General features: G+C 40.6%; 1 protein-coding gene across 3 annotated transcripts in view; it reads right to left on the bottom strand.

Moving 5' to 3' along the window:
* Positions 1 to 483: 483 nt before the first annotated feature.
* The window catches only part of RBBP4 (RB binding protein 4, chromatin remodeling factor), a 24,288-nt gene continuing 8,603 nt past the window's right edge, over positions 484 to 16,168 (bottom strand). For all 3 annotated transcript variants that reach the window (XM_045064130.1, XM_045064129.1, XM_045064128.1), the window contains exons 4-12: positions 10,819 to 10,992; positions 10,355 to 10,470; positions 10,081 to 10,241; positions 9,859 to 9,985; positions 9,647 to 9,724; positions 6,534 to 6,610; positions 6,134 to 6,191; positions 5,932 to 6,042; positions 484 to 1,485 (exon numbers count right to left, since the gene is read on the bottom strand). In XM_045064130.1, the coding sequence (XP_044920065.1) occupies positions 1,420 to 1,485; positions 5,932 to 6,042; positions 6,134 to 6,191; positions 6,534 to 6,610; positions 9,647 to 9,724; positions 9,859 to 9,985; positions 10,081 to 10,241; positions 10,355 to 10,470; positions 10,819 to 10,992 (968 nt within the window). In that variant the 3' untranslated portion in view covers positions 484 to 1,419. The remainder of the gene's footprint in view (positions 1,486 to 5,931; positions 6,043 to 6,133; positions 6,192 to 6,533; positions 6,611 to 9,646; positions 9,725 to 9,858; positions 9,986 to 10,080; positions 10,242 to 10,354; positions 10,471 to 10,818; positions 10,993 to 16,168) is intronic.

Here is a 16,168-nt window from a genome sequence, read left to right as displayed (position 1 = left end):
AGGCATTTTATCTGGTTATGGCACTTGGTGATAAAGGCTTTCAAGAGTCTATTTGTAACTTCTAAATACAGGCCCCAGTGAAAAACATACTGGGGAGATTCAACCTCTCTATGGGAAAAGGTTCAATCAAACACCTTTTCCAAATTTAAAGTCTGCCTTAAATGCTCTCTGCCACATTGCCTTTGACAGTCTTAGAAGTCCATGTAGTTCTCTAGGGACAGACTTCAAAAAGATGTTTTGTTATCAAAGACTAGTCCGTGTACCTCTGGCTCAGTGTTTTATGTCTTGCACTTTCCCTGGGAAGGAGTGAAGCTCTTCTATCGCTCTGGGTTTATTATATTTAATTCCACTTTTGATAGTCAAAGACCATATACAGTAAAACAGTCCTCTGAAAAACTGTTAGAGAAGCCAGACTGGTGTTTGATGAATGTTATATACCGAAAAAAAAAAAAAAAAAAAAAAAACCCACCCATCGGCATGGGGTTACGTAGAAAAGCAATTTATTCCATTATAAGCACTTACACAGTTAGTCATGGAGAGTAACAGGCCTGCTGGTGAAACAGGTCACCCAAAATAGAGATGGTACCAAACTAGTGGTCAAGGACTAACTCCTAAAAAAAAAAAAATAAAAATAAAAAAAAAAAGCAACACTTATCCAGGATTAATTTAATTTTAAAAACAAATACAAGCTATCAATTCACTCTTCTCAACTCAACTGGACAGTCTACCTGTGGTATGACTGTCAGGTAAAAACATACATCTTTACAACTTGGTGGTCCCAAGTTTTTTAAAAAAACCATTTCACAGAAAGGAAAGAAATATGAAAACAGCTCAAGAAATACACTAACAAGCAAAAATATATGGGGAAAGAGGAACATATAGTTTTGACTTAACTGAAGAAACTGAGAGGAGACTGGTCTACATAGGGAAATGTGCATCCTGGAAAGTCAGGTGTGAAAACTTTAGAATAGGAATTTATATGACTTGAATCTCCCCCATTTCCTGAATAAAAACAACATCTTGTGGTATTTATACTTCATGGCTCAGACACCTACCTCACTTGGCTCTATCCTTCCTCACTTTAGCCTTTGCTTAAAAGGAGTCTGTAAAACTTGGGGATATAGCCTAAGAAGAAAAATAACCACACCCAATATTCCCCTTTCTGTGGCTACGTTAGACCTTTTGTTACTAGAAAATTCCTGAAGAAAATTTAAATATAAGTCTGTGGCTTTACTGAATCAAGTCCCCCAGTTAATATTTAGAAAACACCCTCTGTTTGGGCTAGTAACATCGTTGATGGTACCTATCATAGAGGGATAGCCAAACAAAGTCTGTGTCTCAAAACCAGTGTTAAATCAATCTCAGGGTTGAGAGGGGGGAAAAAAGGGGAGTCTAAAATCACAAGAAGTGCAGACATATCTAGGACCCTTGTCCTTCTGGATCCACGCTTCCTTCAGGATCTTCATCATTGTAAATGTTCTCTGCCTGCCCAAAAACAAGAAAAGGATATTTAGTAAACATGAAGGATACTTCTTGAAGTTAATGTTTCAAAAACAGAGGTGGCCAGGGAGAGAGACTGTGAGCCACAGTCTCTGTAGCAACTATTCAACTCTGCAGCTGCTGCATGAAAGCAGCCAGGGACCATCTGAAAATGAATGGGTATGGGTGGCTGTGTTCCAATAAAAACAGGCAGCTGGCCCACAGGCCAACTAGATTAGGACATTCCCACAAAAATGAAGTATGGTAACTGTTTGTCCTGATACTCAACCTTCAGGAGTCCTTCTACTGGATATTACTGACAAGAGTCAGAACGTAAAAACAACACAAATGTCCATCAAATGACCAATGAGTAAATAAAAATGTTACCTGGCAATGAAAAAAAAGCTAGTCACAGATTGCATTATTTAATTTATACTAAGTGTCTGCAACAGACAAATCCATAAAGTAGCCTGGGGGTTGCCTAATGCTGGGAGGACTGGAGGAAAATGGGGAGTGATGCTTAATGGGTAAGGGGTTTTTCTGAGGGATGAATTACTGTGATGATGGTTGTATAATTCTGTGATTATGGTTAAAAAAAAATTAGAAAGTCTTCATTAAGAGCGCCCCCTCAAACCATGGGTTTTTAAATCAATTTATAAATATTTTTAAAAGAAAACTGCTCTAGCATAAACTCTACTTCTGTTACTCGATGAAAACCTTGCATCCAAAGGCATAATCTGAGATAGAGAAAACACTTTCATTTGCGCAGAGTTTACTGTTCTACTTAGTATCTACTACCCACAAATCACTAGGCTACGTGCTGCAAAGGATGGGATAGTCTTATCTTTAAAGAGCCTGTGATCTGACTGGAAAAGTATACATTTGTGTGATGTTTTCTGATGACAAATGTGTAGTGTCTTTTTCACCCAATTGGCTGTCCAACAATTCAATTCAATCCAATCCTGACACTAACTGCGCGTGAAAGTAGTGTTAGACCCCATAGGTTAAGGGGCTAGTCCCACAAGACTATGATCCTCGCTTTAGAGGCCAGCATCAAGCCCGGAGTGCTCAGACTACCCATGCACTTCTGCCCAACTTGGTTATCAACTCAGGTGTTCCCACACGCCAACCCACCTCCACTCCTCGCCCCCTTAGGGTTGATGATTCGCTGCAATGACTCATGGAATCCTGAACATGCTTTACTTACTATTACCAGTTTACTACACGCCTTACAACTCAGAAGAGCCAACTGGCAGTGAAGCACAGGGCGAGGTGAGAAGGGAATACAAAGCTTCTAGGTCTTCTCTGGGTAGCTAGCCATCAATATACCCAACAGTCCAGAAGCTCATCGAATCCAGAGGTTACACAGAGCCTTTTCAAGAGTTTTACACAACTCAATCCCCTCTGCCTGTGGGTAGGAGGGACTGTAAAGTTTTCCAATCACCTGTTTGGTCTTTCAGGAGACCAGCCCTATCCCGAGGCTTTCCAGGGGCCCTAAGTTACCTCCTTAGCCTAAACTCAGGTGTGGCCAAAAGGGACTCCTTATAAACAGCAACAGAGACTTCTATCACTCAAGACAACCCCAAGGGTTTTAGGAACTTGGACAAAGACCAAATAGTTACTTGTTTTAGAATTCTTTTTTATTTTTTCTTTTACCACCATTCTAAAAAAACTTGAGTCAAGAACACCCTGGCCTGAAGGTGATGTAGTTCGATCTCCTACATTCCCATGGCAACTACTAAAATATCTTCAAATGACAGGCTACTCAAGGCAGCACAATTCACCTTCCTGTCAGAACTCTTAACTTTTTATATTAATTATACGTGGGTGTATTACAAGGAAAAAGATGAGGCAGATTTTCTGTTTACACATGTAATATACATTTACTATTACAAATTTTAATATTGAAAGGTATAAAGAAGATATCCAAAAACTCCCTAAATATACCAACCACATTATGGCAAACAAGCTGCTGCTTTTTTTAAATGCCCTTAAAAAAAATAATAAATTATTTATTTGAAAGAATCAGAGAGACCACGAGGTGGGGAAAGGTCAGAGGGAGAAGCTGACTCTCTGCCAAGCAGGGAGCCCGATGCGGGACTTGATCCTAGGACTCCAGAATCATGACCTGAGCTGAAGGCAGTCACTCAACCCAGTGAGCCACCGAGGGCTCTGCAAACAAGCTTCTAAACAATTGCATATAATTAAATTCAAGACTAGCTACAATAATTTTATTTTTTTTTAAATATTTTTAAAAAAGATTTTATTTATTTATTTGACAGAGAGATCACAGGTAGGCAGAGAAGCAGGCATAGAGAGAGGGGGAAGCAGGCTCCCTGCTGAGCAGAGAGCCCAATGCAGGGCTTGATCCCAGAACCCTGGATCATGACCCGAGCCGAAGGCAGAGGCTTTAACCCACTACGCCACCCAGGCGCCCCAATAATTTTATTTTTGTTTAAAAAGATTTTATTTATTTATTTGAGAGGATGGGGTGGGGAGGAGAGCACATGTGTGTGTGAGCAAGCGAGGATGAGCAGGGTTAAAGGGGGCACAGGGAGAAGCAGACTCTCCACAGAGCAGGGAGGCGAATATGGGGCTTGATCCCAGGACCTTGGGATCATGACCTGAGCTGAAGGCAGCTGCTTAACCAACTGAGTCATCCAGGCACTCCTAGCTACAATAATTTTAATATGAGGAACTATAACATGCTATTGTTCTATAATCTGCTTTTTTCCTACTTCATGTCCTGACTATCTTATAAAGAAGTCTGGATATACCATATAATTTGTAAATTTCATAGGCCACAAAAACTCATTTCTTTTTCATTTTATTTCTTTAACTTTGATTAATAGTGCTATTCGTTAAGAAAGTTGTTTCAAAGATTTAAAAAAATCTGACAGAGAGCATGCACGCACATACAAGCAAAGGGAACAGTAGAAGGAGAAGCAGCAGCAGGCTTCCTGCTGAGTCGAAGGCAGCAGCTCAATCAACAGCCACCCATGCATCTTAAAGAAATTCTGATTATTAAAATACTTTCCCGGGCGCCTGGGTGGCTCAGTGGGTTAAGCCGCTGCCTTCGGCTCAGGTCATGATCTCAGGGTCCTGGGATCGAGCCCCATATCGGGCTCTCTGCTCAGCAGGGAGCCTGCTTCCTCCTCTCTCTCTCTGCCTGCCTGTAATCTCTCTCTGTCAAATAAATAAATAAATCTTAAAAAAAAAAAAAATAAAAAAATAAAATAAAATACTTTCCCTCATATTGAGCCAAAAACTTTCTTCTGGAGATTATTCCTGCCTCTAGATCTATGCTAAAACAACAAAAACCTTTTTTCAAATCTTTTCATTAATCAGGCTACCATCACTCAAGTTATGCAATGAAGTAAAAAAATTGTGGTACAAAAATACACATCAAATTGCCATCTTAACCATTTTTAAGTGTACAGGGCATTAAGTCCATTCACCCTGTGTGCAACTATCAACCACCATCCAACTCCAGAAGGCAAGTGCTTCTTATATTGCTCTATGTTATACATTACAGTTATCTTTATTAAATTCCAAGCACTTTGGAAATTCAAGTAAGGGTAACACTTCCCATCTAGGGTATAAAGAACAGGAAAGTTCTTGGAATCTAGTAATATTTCACAGAGAAATGGCAGTATCTGATGCTGTACCATTGTGGTAGAAACTGTGCGAGGCATGTTCAAAGCCACAAGTCACTTCAAAGGAATGACCATTCCCAAAGATTCAACTGCTAGTAGTGGGGAAAGGAGGAGGCCAGCAAGGAGGCTACTGCAAGAGTTTAGCAAGTAGTAATGGGAACCTGACGAAAGAGCCAGGGTGTGAAGTACAAACCGGAAAGCTGGGCACTACGTGTTTACCTGTAAGATGAGTACAGATACAAAAAACAATGCAGACAGACAATGCAAAATCTGGTAAGTAAATGAGAACTAGAGGTAAACAGATAATCAAGAACTCTTGAGGGGCGCCTGGGTGGGTTAAAGCCTCTGCCTTCTGCTCAGGTCATGGCAGGATCGAGCCCCTTGTCAGGCTCTCTGCTCAGCAGGGAGCCTGCTTCCTCCTCTCTGTCTACCTGTGATCTCTGTCAAATAAATTAAAAAAAAAAAAAAAAAAGAAGAAAAAGAAGAAGAAGAACTCTTGAGTCTTCAAGTTGGTTGAGCTGGGGGATGATGACACTGGAGCCATATACAAAATAGGAAAATAGGAGAAAATGGGAATAAGGAGAAAGGGAGAGAAGTCTGGTCTCCTTGAGTCTGAGACACCAGTGGGATAAGCAGATAAAGGTAATGAGCAGGCATGTGAAAATGATAACGTGCAACAAGTGTTAAAGTCATACTTGGGAGTAAACTAACCAGAGATGCCACTTATGGTCTGTAAATATGAAGTGATACTCCATTTCACTGACCTCATGTCCCCCGAATAAATGGGAACACTTACCATTTGCCACACTTGCATGATATTGTCTTCTGATACAGAACAAATCACCCAAGGTTCATTGGGATTCCAGGAGAAATCAGATATCTTGGCAGTGTGACCACCATGAATAAACTGGAAGAGGGAGGAAAACAAAGATATGAAAAGCAGATAGAGAGCAGTAAGTAACAGAGTATTTCAATATTACTCAATGTGCAGAACATACCAACAATTCTGGTGGTCCATCTTCTGCATCTTCCGGGGATTGTTCCTCTCCAATTTTACTAGCACAAAAAGATTTAAAAAAAGTTAAAACAAAACAAGAAATTAAAACAGATTTGTCCCAAGTAACTACTTTAGAAAAGTATAAATAAAGAAAATATCTCCAGGGGCGCCTGGGTGGCTCAGTTGGTTAAGCGACTGCCTTCGGCTCGGGTCATGATCCTGGAGTCCTGGGATCGAGTCCCACATCGGACTCCCTTCTCAGCAGGGAGTCTGCTTCTCCTGCTGATCTCTCTCCTCTCATGCTTGCTCGCTCTCTCTCTCTCAAATAAATAAATAAAATCATTTAAAAAAATTATTAAAAAAAAAAAAATCTCCACAAGAGTAACCAATACAAGACTTACCTTAAATCCCAAACATTCAGTCTGCGATCAGTACCACTGGAAGCCAAAATGGTCTCATTGTGAGGCGACCACTGAACCTACAGTAAAAATGAAGGAAAGAGAAAAACTGTAACTTAGAAACCTGAGGGTTGGGGTGTCTGGGTGGCTTAGTTAGTTAAGCATCTGCCTTTGGCTCAGGTCCTGATGCCAAGGTTCTGGGATAGAGTCCCTGCTCAGGCCTGCTTCTCCCTCTCCCTCTTGCCCCAGCTCACGCTCTCTCTCTCATTCACTTGCTCTCTGTCTCTCAAATAAATAAATCAAATCTTAAGAAGAAAAAAAAAAAAAAAGAAAGAAAGAAAACTCAGGGGAAAATACCTAAATTATACTTAACAATTTAAAAATTTCATAAAAAAGAAATCAAAGTATTTTAGACATTATAATTAAAACTGACAGATAGAGGGGGTGCCTAGCTGGCTCTGTTGGTGGATCATGCAACTTTTGATCTCAGGAGTTTTAAAGTTCAAGCCCCAGTTTGGGTGTAGAGATTATTTTAAAAAATAAAACACAAAAACAACAAAAAAACAAACAAAGAAACCCAAAAAGGGTGCCTGGGTGGCTCAGCTGGTTGAGCATCTGCCTTTGGCTCAGGTCATGATCCTGGGGTCCTGGGAGTGATACCCGTATCAGCTCCTTGCTCAGCAGGCACCTGCTTCTCCCTCTGCCTGCTGCTCCCCCTGCTTGCACTCTGACAGATAAGGAAATAAAATCTTAACAACAACAACAACAACAACAAAAAAACCTGACAGGTAGATAAGATGGTCCTAAACTTAGGACTAAACCTTTTGTTCTATTTCTATTTGTGTGTGTGTGTTGTAAAAATTTTTAATTTAAAAAAAATTAAAAAAAAATTGTTTTTAAAGACTTATTTATTTGACAGAGAGATACAGCAAGAGAGGAACCTAAGCAGGGGGAGTGGGAGAGGGAGAAGCATGCTTCCTGCCAAGCAGGGAGCCCTACTTGGGGCCCGATCCCAGGACTCTGGGATTATGACCTGAGCTGAAGGCAGATGGCTAACAACTGAGCCACCTAGGCACCACTTTAATTTAATTTTAAAAGTATTTTATTTTTTTGACAGAGAAGCCAGACATCAAGAGGGGGAACATAAGCATGGGAGTAGGAGAGGGAGAAGCAGGCTTCCTGCTGAGCAAGGAGTCTGATGCAGGGCTCAATCCCAGGACCCTGAGATCATGACCTGAGCGGAAGGCAGACACTTACCAACTGAGCCACCCAGGTGCCCAAGATTTTAAATTTTAAGTAAAATATTTCATATCAAGATTTTTTAACTTTTAAATAAACTCCACCCCAACTGGGGGCTGGAACTCATGACTCTGAGATCAAGAGTCACAAGTTCTACTGACTGAATCAGGCAGGTGCCCTTCATTTTATATTTTTGAAGCTCTGATCTTAATCTACTCTTACTAATTCTGGCTTCTGGCCAAATGTGATCCAACTCTGACCTTAAAACTAAAGTACAGAACACATACATACAGTATCTATTCTCTCAAGTACTTATTATGAATTCAATATTACATATAAAACTGATTAAAAACTAAAAACAAAACAAAACCACCAAACGGATAAAAAACTGACTCCTTACGATAATGATTTTATTAAAGTTAGCTACCATACATACAACAATCACATACTGTAACACTGTCTGATAAGAAAGTCCTAGCTTCGTGGTACAGATAAAAGGGCATTAGTGACCAATACTTAGGGAAGAATTTAGATACTCTCCAGGCAGGAACACCACTACAAGCAAGGACAAAGAGGATAAAGACAGAAATGTTCACTGGAGCAAGCCAAGAGTAGAAAATAAGGTTAAGTGAGACAAGGTACAGAGGAGTATGGCTCACCTAGAGCCTAAATCAGAGGCCACTTTCACACACCAAAATTAACTTAGACCACACTTTTTAAAAGATTTATTTACTTATTTGAGAGAGAGAGAGAGAGAGAGAGAGAAAGAGAGTATAGAATGCACAAGCAGGGGGAGCAGCAGGCAGAGGGAGAAGCAGGCTCCCTGCTGAGTAGAGAGTCTGATGTGGGACTTGGCAACAGGACCCTAGGATCATGACCTGAGCTGAAGGTAGCCACTTAATCCACTGGGCCACCCAGACACCCGCTCTCCCCATTTTAAAGATTTTATTTATTTACTTGAGAAAAGAGTGAGCACAAGCTGTGGGGAGACGCAGAGAGAACAGCAGACTTCTCACCGAGTAAGGAGAACAATGTGGGGTTAAACCCCAGGACCCCAGAATCATGACCCGAATCAAAGGCAGACCCATAACTGACTAAAGCACCCAGTGCCCCACCCTTAAGTTCTAATGCTTAACAACCTTCTGTTACGGTGAATCTAAATGGGCCTTCCCTTGCTATAAAACTGTAAGCTCTTTAATAGCAAAGACTATATATAACCTATTTCTCACAGTGTGTTGGCAATAAGTGGTGAACATAGTGCCACATTTCTTGAATTGAGTCAGAGAGCTTTTTGCATGTTAAGAAAGGAGCTTAAACTGATGAGGCAGAAAACATGGAGCTAGTACTTTAGGCTTCAACAGCAAAATCAACAGACATGGCAAGTTCTGGAAATCAGGGAAGATACAATGTCAGGAACATGAATTATTGAGCACTGATTTTCTTTTCTTTCTTTCTTTCTTTTTTTTTTTTTTAAAGATTTTATTTATTAATTTGACAGAGAGAAATCACAAGTAGATGGAGAGGCAGCCAGAGAGAGAGAGGGAAGCAGGCTCCCCACTGAGCAGAGAGCCCGATGCGGGACTTGATCCCAGGACCCTGAGATCATGACCTGAGCCGAAGGCAGCGGCTTAACCCACTGAGCCACCCAGGTGCCCCAGAGCACTGATTTTCTTAATACCTCAAGAGTGTAAGTCACCAAAGACCAGTTTGAGGAAGTACAGAATTAACAATCACATTTCCTACAGAGATGAGCACAGATGCGGAGATTTCTATTACTGGTAATAATGGGATAAAGTACAAGTGTGCCTACTTACACAGCCTACTCACATATCCAGGTTTTCCTTAAAATAAACAAATGTAGCATTAGTTTCTCTTACCTGGAATATTTCATCCTTATGTGATTCAAAGGAATGCAACTTAAGTTTCAGATTTCTCAGATCCCACAAGGCAACAGTCTATATACAAAAAAGAAAGCAAGAGCAATCAGTAATTTTTTATGAAAAGAAAACAAACTCACAACTGAAAGATTTTGTTTACTCAAAGGAAGCAAAAGAAAATTTTTCTTTCTCTTAAAATGAACCAAACTGACCTTGTCGGCTGATCCTGTGGCCAGAATGAACTCACTGTAAGGATTGAAAGATAGGCAGTTCACTTCAGCAGTGTGAGCATCAACTGAGTGGCTTGGTTTGGAAGTATTGTTTGAACGAGTATCCCAGCTTTAATATAAAAGAAAAAACAGGAAAAAAAGCTTAAAATGGGTAACATAAAACTTAGACAACAAGGAAAAAACTCAAACATGGATTCTACTCACATCATAAGTTTCTGATCATCAGCAACTGACCCAAACAGAGACTCATGGAGCAGATGCCAGGAAACGTCTTCTACTACTGCTGTATGCCCTGTAAAGATGGTCTTCGCATCCACAACTTTTCCTTCCTTTGGAACAGCACTGATGTCCCAGAGGCAGATGGTCTTAAATGTAAAATTAACTATTATATAAATGGAAGATTCTCACTTCCCCACATACCCAAGAAAAGAAACCAACTGATAACTAGCCCAGATCTGCTTCAAAATGAGATACGCACGTGGTCGTCTGAAGCACTAAGTAAGTGCCCACTGAGATTTGGGTTCCAAGAAAGTCCATAGCCCTCCTTCTGATGTCCACGGAGACGCAAGTCTGGGTTGCACTCTCCAGAAGGGTCTGCAAATTAACACACATATCAAGACTATCCAAAGTCTACTGCCTCTTTGGGTCTACAAAGCATAATGGAATTTTGATGGAAGAAGTATGAAGCTCTTCATATGTATAGCAATAGAGACCCATTATGATCAAGTTGTTAACACTTAAAATGCACCATGATTCTGTTCTGTGTAAAAAAGCATTTTTTTCCATTTAGGCAGGAACGCAAGAGAAGAATATCAACACATACCAGTATACATCACTAGATGTTAGAATATACATTTAACAAGCAATTACACTCAGTTTGAGTGGAAAAGTGTATTCCCATAGTGACTCATTATCTGTATCTGAACTGAAGGCGGCAGGTACCTGGTTTGGAAGGATGTTTTGTATAGTCAAAAACAAGAACATCACTGGATGGAGTCTTTGTCGCAATGATGCAAGGGTTCTGGGGCATATAACGTGCCCGGTTTACTTCTCCTTCATGGTTGATCTTGATTTCTATTTCAATTTTTCCACTAACTGAGCCAAAACCTCCAAATTCTGTAAATATATAAGAAATTGCAAATGAGGACAAAGCAAGAGCTTCTCTGTCACTCAAATTATGACACAGACAAACTGGTAAATACTAGAAATAATCTAGACATCTGTTAACAGTATACAGTGTTTTCATACCTCTTAATTCATTTGATTGTTATAACCCTACATAGAAGGGAAGTCAGTATCTCCCCCAAATTTTGCCAAGAAAAATAATAATCTGGCATACCTACATTAATCCATTCCTAGTGACAGGACTACAACTGAATCTAGTGAAAATTCTCATTCTCCTGATTCCTAGCTAAAAAATATGAATACTATCTAAAAAATAGGAAACACTACCAATTCCACTTCAAAAGTAGATTCTCAATAAGCAATTTTCAAATCTAATCTAAGTACCAAAAAAGTGCTAAATAAGTAAAACCAAGTTACTATTTTATTTAAGATTTGAGAGAGAGAAAGCAAGAGCATGTGCATGTGAGAATGAGCAGGAGGAGAAGAGAGAGAGAATCCTAAGCAGACTCTGCACTGAGTGCAGAGCCCGACATGGGGCCAGATCCTAGGACCACAACTTGAGCCTAAATCAAGACTCAGAGGCTCAACAGTCTACTCTACCCATGTGCTCTTTAAGTTACTATTTTAACAAATATTAAAGTACACAGTATACCAGGTACTAAAGAGTCCCCTTTATACACCATTTATTTGAAGCTACAGTTTGGAATGACCTTCCTGAAATACCATCACACCATTATCTTTTCCCTATACCATTTCTCTTAGTCCAGTGAGGAAAAACAGAGCCACAACAGCTAGTTCCATTCTCTTTTACCATCTCCCCCACCCACTTATACATGCCAACTACAATCCTTGGCTGAAATAAACCAGGCAGGCAAAGACTAGATAAAAATATTTTTTATTCACATTTGGCTACTGTATGCACTTCGTTCTCCCAAGTGCCATTATAAAATGTGTTAACAATATAATTTGTGATTATGTAAATCCTGGCAAAGCAACATATAAACAAAGGTAGTTAATGTTTAGTCGAAAGAATTACAGAAGGCAGCATGATAAGATATCTAAGGAAGAGTCAGACCTTGGCCTAACTGACTGCCAGAGCTTGGTCATTTGGGGAAGGCCTTCAATTTCTGAGTCTCAAACACCTTCTCCATAAAGCTAAGTTGTGACAGTAACTTAAGTGACAGTAACTTATGACAGATGAAAACACTGTCAATAGCACCATTATACAAGTGTTATACTTTGAAGGACAAAAATCTTTTAAAAAGGACAAAAACAAACAAACAAAAAAGACAAAAAGCCCACAAAACCAAAACAAACCAAAGAAGCAAGGACATAGGGGAGCCTGGTTGGCTCAATGGGTTAAGCCTCTGCCTTCGGCTCAGGTCATGATCCCAGGGTCCTTGGATGAAGCCCCACATAGAGCTCTCTGCTCGGCAGTCTGCTCCTCCCATCCCGCCCCACCTGCCTCTCTGCCTACTTGTAATCTCTGTCAAATAAATAAATAATTTTTTTTTTTTTTTAAAAAGCAAGGACATAGATAATATGGCTGGCAGACTAGATAACTTTCAATTTCCACTAAATAACTTTTAAAGGTTGAAATGCAAATGTTTCATACACATTAAAAATCTAAAAACAAACACGCAGAATAGACTCTGAAGGAGGAAAAAAAAGCTCACATTAAAACCCCAGAAATCTAGCAGGGTGCCTGGGTGGCTCAGTGGGTTAAGCCTCTGCCTTCTGCTCAGGTCATGACCTCAGGGTCGTGGGATGGAGCCCCGCATCAGGCTCTCTGCTCAGAAGGCTCTCTGCCTTCTCCTCCTATGCTCTCTCTCACTGTCCCTCTCTTAAATAAATAAATAAAATCTAAAACAACAACAAAACCCAAAAAACAAAAACAAAAAAACTCATGATAAGATACATGATTGCAAGGAACTTTCAGTCCAAACACAGAGAGCCTGCTTCCCTCTCTCTCTGCCGCCTCTCTGCCTACTTGTGATCTGTCAAAAAAAAAAAAAAAGAAAAAGAAAAGAAAACCAGTGCAAAGCTGTATTAGGGGCGCCTGGGTGGCTCAGTGGGTTAAGCCTCTGCTTCAGCTCAGGTCATGATCCCAGGGTCCTGCCCCCCCCCCCCAATCAGGGGGCCTGCTTCCCCCATCCCCTGTCTGCCTCTCTGCCTAATAAATAAATAAAATCTTTAAAAAATATATTAAAAAAAAAAAAAAAAACAAAACCCAAAACCCCAGAACTCTAGACCACGAGTATCTATAATGTAAAAAAAGAAGGCATAGGCGCCTGGGTGGCTCAGTTGGTTAAGCAACTGGCTTCCACTCAGGTCATGATCCTGGAGTTCAAGAATCGAGTCCCCCATCAGGCTCCCAGCTCCACGGGGGGGTCTGCTTCTCCCTCTGACCTTCTCCTCTCTCATATTCTCTTTCACTGTCTCAAATAAGTAAATAAAATCTAAAATAAATTACAAAAAAAAGGCATGGTAAGATACGTGACTGCAAGGAACTTTCAGTCCAAACACAGAGATAAACTCTAACTACAGATGACTATGACAAAAAAAGCCTAACTGCAATTAAAGAGATCCCAGTAACAAGGGAAGAGCAACAGCTGGCAGCGAGCCTGCAGAGCAAGGGTACTAATTACATAATGTGGGGTATTTTGGTATTGGATACATACTAAACAGAGGGTCTCCTTAACCGTGGTTAAAACACAGTAATAGGGGCACCTGGGTGACTCAGTGGGTTAAGGCCTCTGCCTTCAGCTCAGGTCATGATCCCAGGGTCCTGGGATTGAGCCCCACATTGGGCTCTCTGCTCCCAGGGAGCCTGCTTCCTCCTCTCTCTCTGCCTGCCTCTCTGCCTATTTGTGATCTCTGTCTGTCAAATAAATAAATAAATAAAATCTTAAAACAACAACACAGTAATAAGTCAGCTTAGAGGATTCACAATTGAGTTTTTACAAAGATGAGGATTTATCTATCTAAAATATAATTAGGGGCTCCCAAGCTGAAGCTGATAAACGAAAGGCCAAATCTCAAGTAGGAAAGAAAGACTGAGCTATCCATGTACAATGAATTAAATGACCATCAAGGTCCAGTTGTATTCCTATTTTGTTTATGTCTCTCCATATAAAACACTATGAACGGGGCGCCTGGGTGGCTCAGTGGGTTAAGCCGCTGCCTTCGGCTCAGGTCATGATCTCAGAGTCCTGGGATCAAGCCCCGCATCAGGGTCTCTGCTCAGCAGGGAGCCTGCTTCCTCCTCTCTCTCTGCCTGCCTCTCTGCCTGCTTGTCATCTCTCTCTGTCAAATAAATAAATAAAATCTTTAAAAAAAAAAACAAACACTATGAACTACAGTGCCTAGCTTGACAAATTTTTACAAATGTATACACCAGGAAAACCAGCACCAAGATCTTCAGCTTCCCAGAAAGTACTACCATGTCCCTCCCAACTAGTATCTACCCCTCCCCCACAAACGAGGTAACCAGCATTGATTTCTACCTGTAAGCCAGAGTCCATAAACACCTTTTTACTAAAAAGAGTAAATTCTAACAACAAATACTCAATTACCTCATCATGATTTAATGTTTATTTCATACAATTCAGACAAAAGACTAAAGATATCTTAAAAAAATTCTCCAAATAAGCTGCTAAAAATAAACTTGTTGATATTGGGAGATCTTGGTAACAGAGTCATAAGTAAAATTTTACATCTACTCTGTTTTACATGGGCTTAAAATGCGACTATAGCCTGGCTGACCCTAATATAAACGCACAAATTCTTTTCTTATTTTATTTTATTTATTTGACACACAGAGAGAGATCACAAGTAGGCAGAGAGGCAAGCAGGCAGAGAGAGGGGGAAGCAGGCTCCCCGCTGAGCAGAGAGCCAGATGCGGGGCTCAATCCCAGGACCCCGAAATTACCACCTGAGCCACCCAGGCACTCCGCACAAATTCTTTTTAATGTCAAAACAGGACAAAGACAGTCTTCAGTTTTCACTTTGAAAGTTCACTGATCTTTTGAAGATGTCTGCCATCTATTACCTAAAACCAAATGGGGTCAAGTGGACGGTAACTTATTGCAATAGTTCAATTTGAGAGCCCAGGATATTTTATCTGAGAACAAGATAGACTAGTAAGCTTATCTACCTAATAATCACCCAAGAGACATTAGGTATTATCTGCTTTCACCACTGTTAAGACCATACAGAAGAGAGTACGGCCCCCCTCTCTAAAGCACCAAACCTATCCAGTGATCTGAAGATGGGGGACTTGGGGGAAAGGAAAGGGAGTAAAAGGAAGAGGGGAGAGAGAGGGAGGGAGATAAGCTGTGTAACCTTAGGGCAAGTTACAAAACAACTACAGAGTTCCCTATGAGGATTAAACAGAGTAATTTATAGAATTTTACAAATGTATCACCCATCATTACCAGTATTTTTAATTGTTCCTCTAGCATTAAGTGGGATAAAGCAAAAGTTGTTTTGATGCTGTTCAAAAAACTGTTACCAGAAAATGTATGTATGTTTAAAAAATGCCACCTCAACAATTAGTGAAGAAACTACTTGCCAGCAAATGGCATCTTTTTTAAAAGTAGCCTCCACGTATAGCATGGAGCCTATCACAGGGCTTGAACTTACCACCCTGACATCAAGACCTGAGTTGATCAAGAGTCCCAATTAAGGGCACCTGGGTGGCTCAGTGGGTTAAAGTCTCTGCCTTCAGCTCTGATCATGATCCTCCCAGGGTCCTGGGATCAAGCCCCGATATCGATGGATCGGGCTCTTTGCTGGGCAGGGAGGCTGCCTCCTCCTCTGCCCACTTTGGTCTGTCAAATAGATAAATAAAATCTTAAAAAAACATACAAGAGTCCGAATTAAGCTTAACCAACTGAGCTACTGGGGTGCTCCCAGCAAATGGTATTTTAAAAAAATTGTTTTATCACTTAGAAAAAATGCTTGGGGGCGCCTGGGTGGCTCAGTGGGTTAAAGCCTCTGCTTTCGGTTCAGGTCATGATCCCAGGGTCCTGGGATCAAGCCCCAAATTGGGATCTCTGCTTAACAGGGAGCCTGCTTCCTCCTCTCTCTCTCTCTGCCTGCCTCTCTGCCTACTTGTGATCTCTGTCAAATAAACAAATAAAATCTTAAAAAAAGAAAAAAAAAA

Source organism: Mustela putorius, unplaced genomic scaffold (assembly GCF_011764305.1).
Source record: "Mustela putorius furo isolate JIRA1106 unplaced genomic scaffold, ASM1176430v1.1 tig00003853_pilon_pilon_pilon, whole genome shotgun sequence".
Taxonomy (NCBI): Eukaryota; Metazoa; Chordata; class Mammalia; order Carnivora; family Mustelidae; genus Mustela; species Mustela putorius.
The sequence above is the reverse complement of the archived record's forward strand: the minus strand, read 5'-3'. Positions and strand labels throughout refer to the sequence as shown.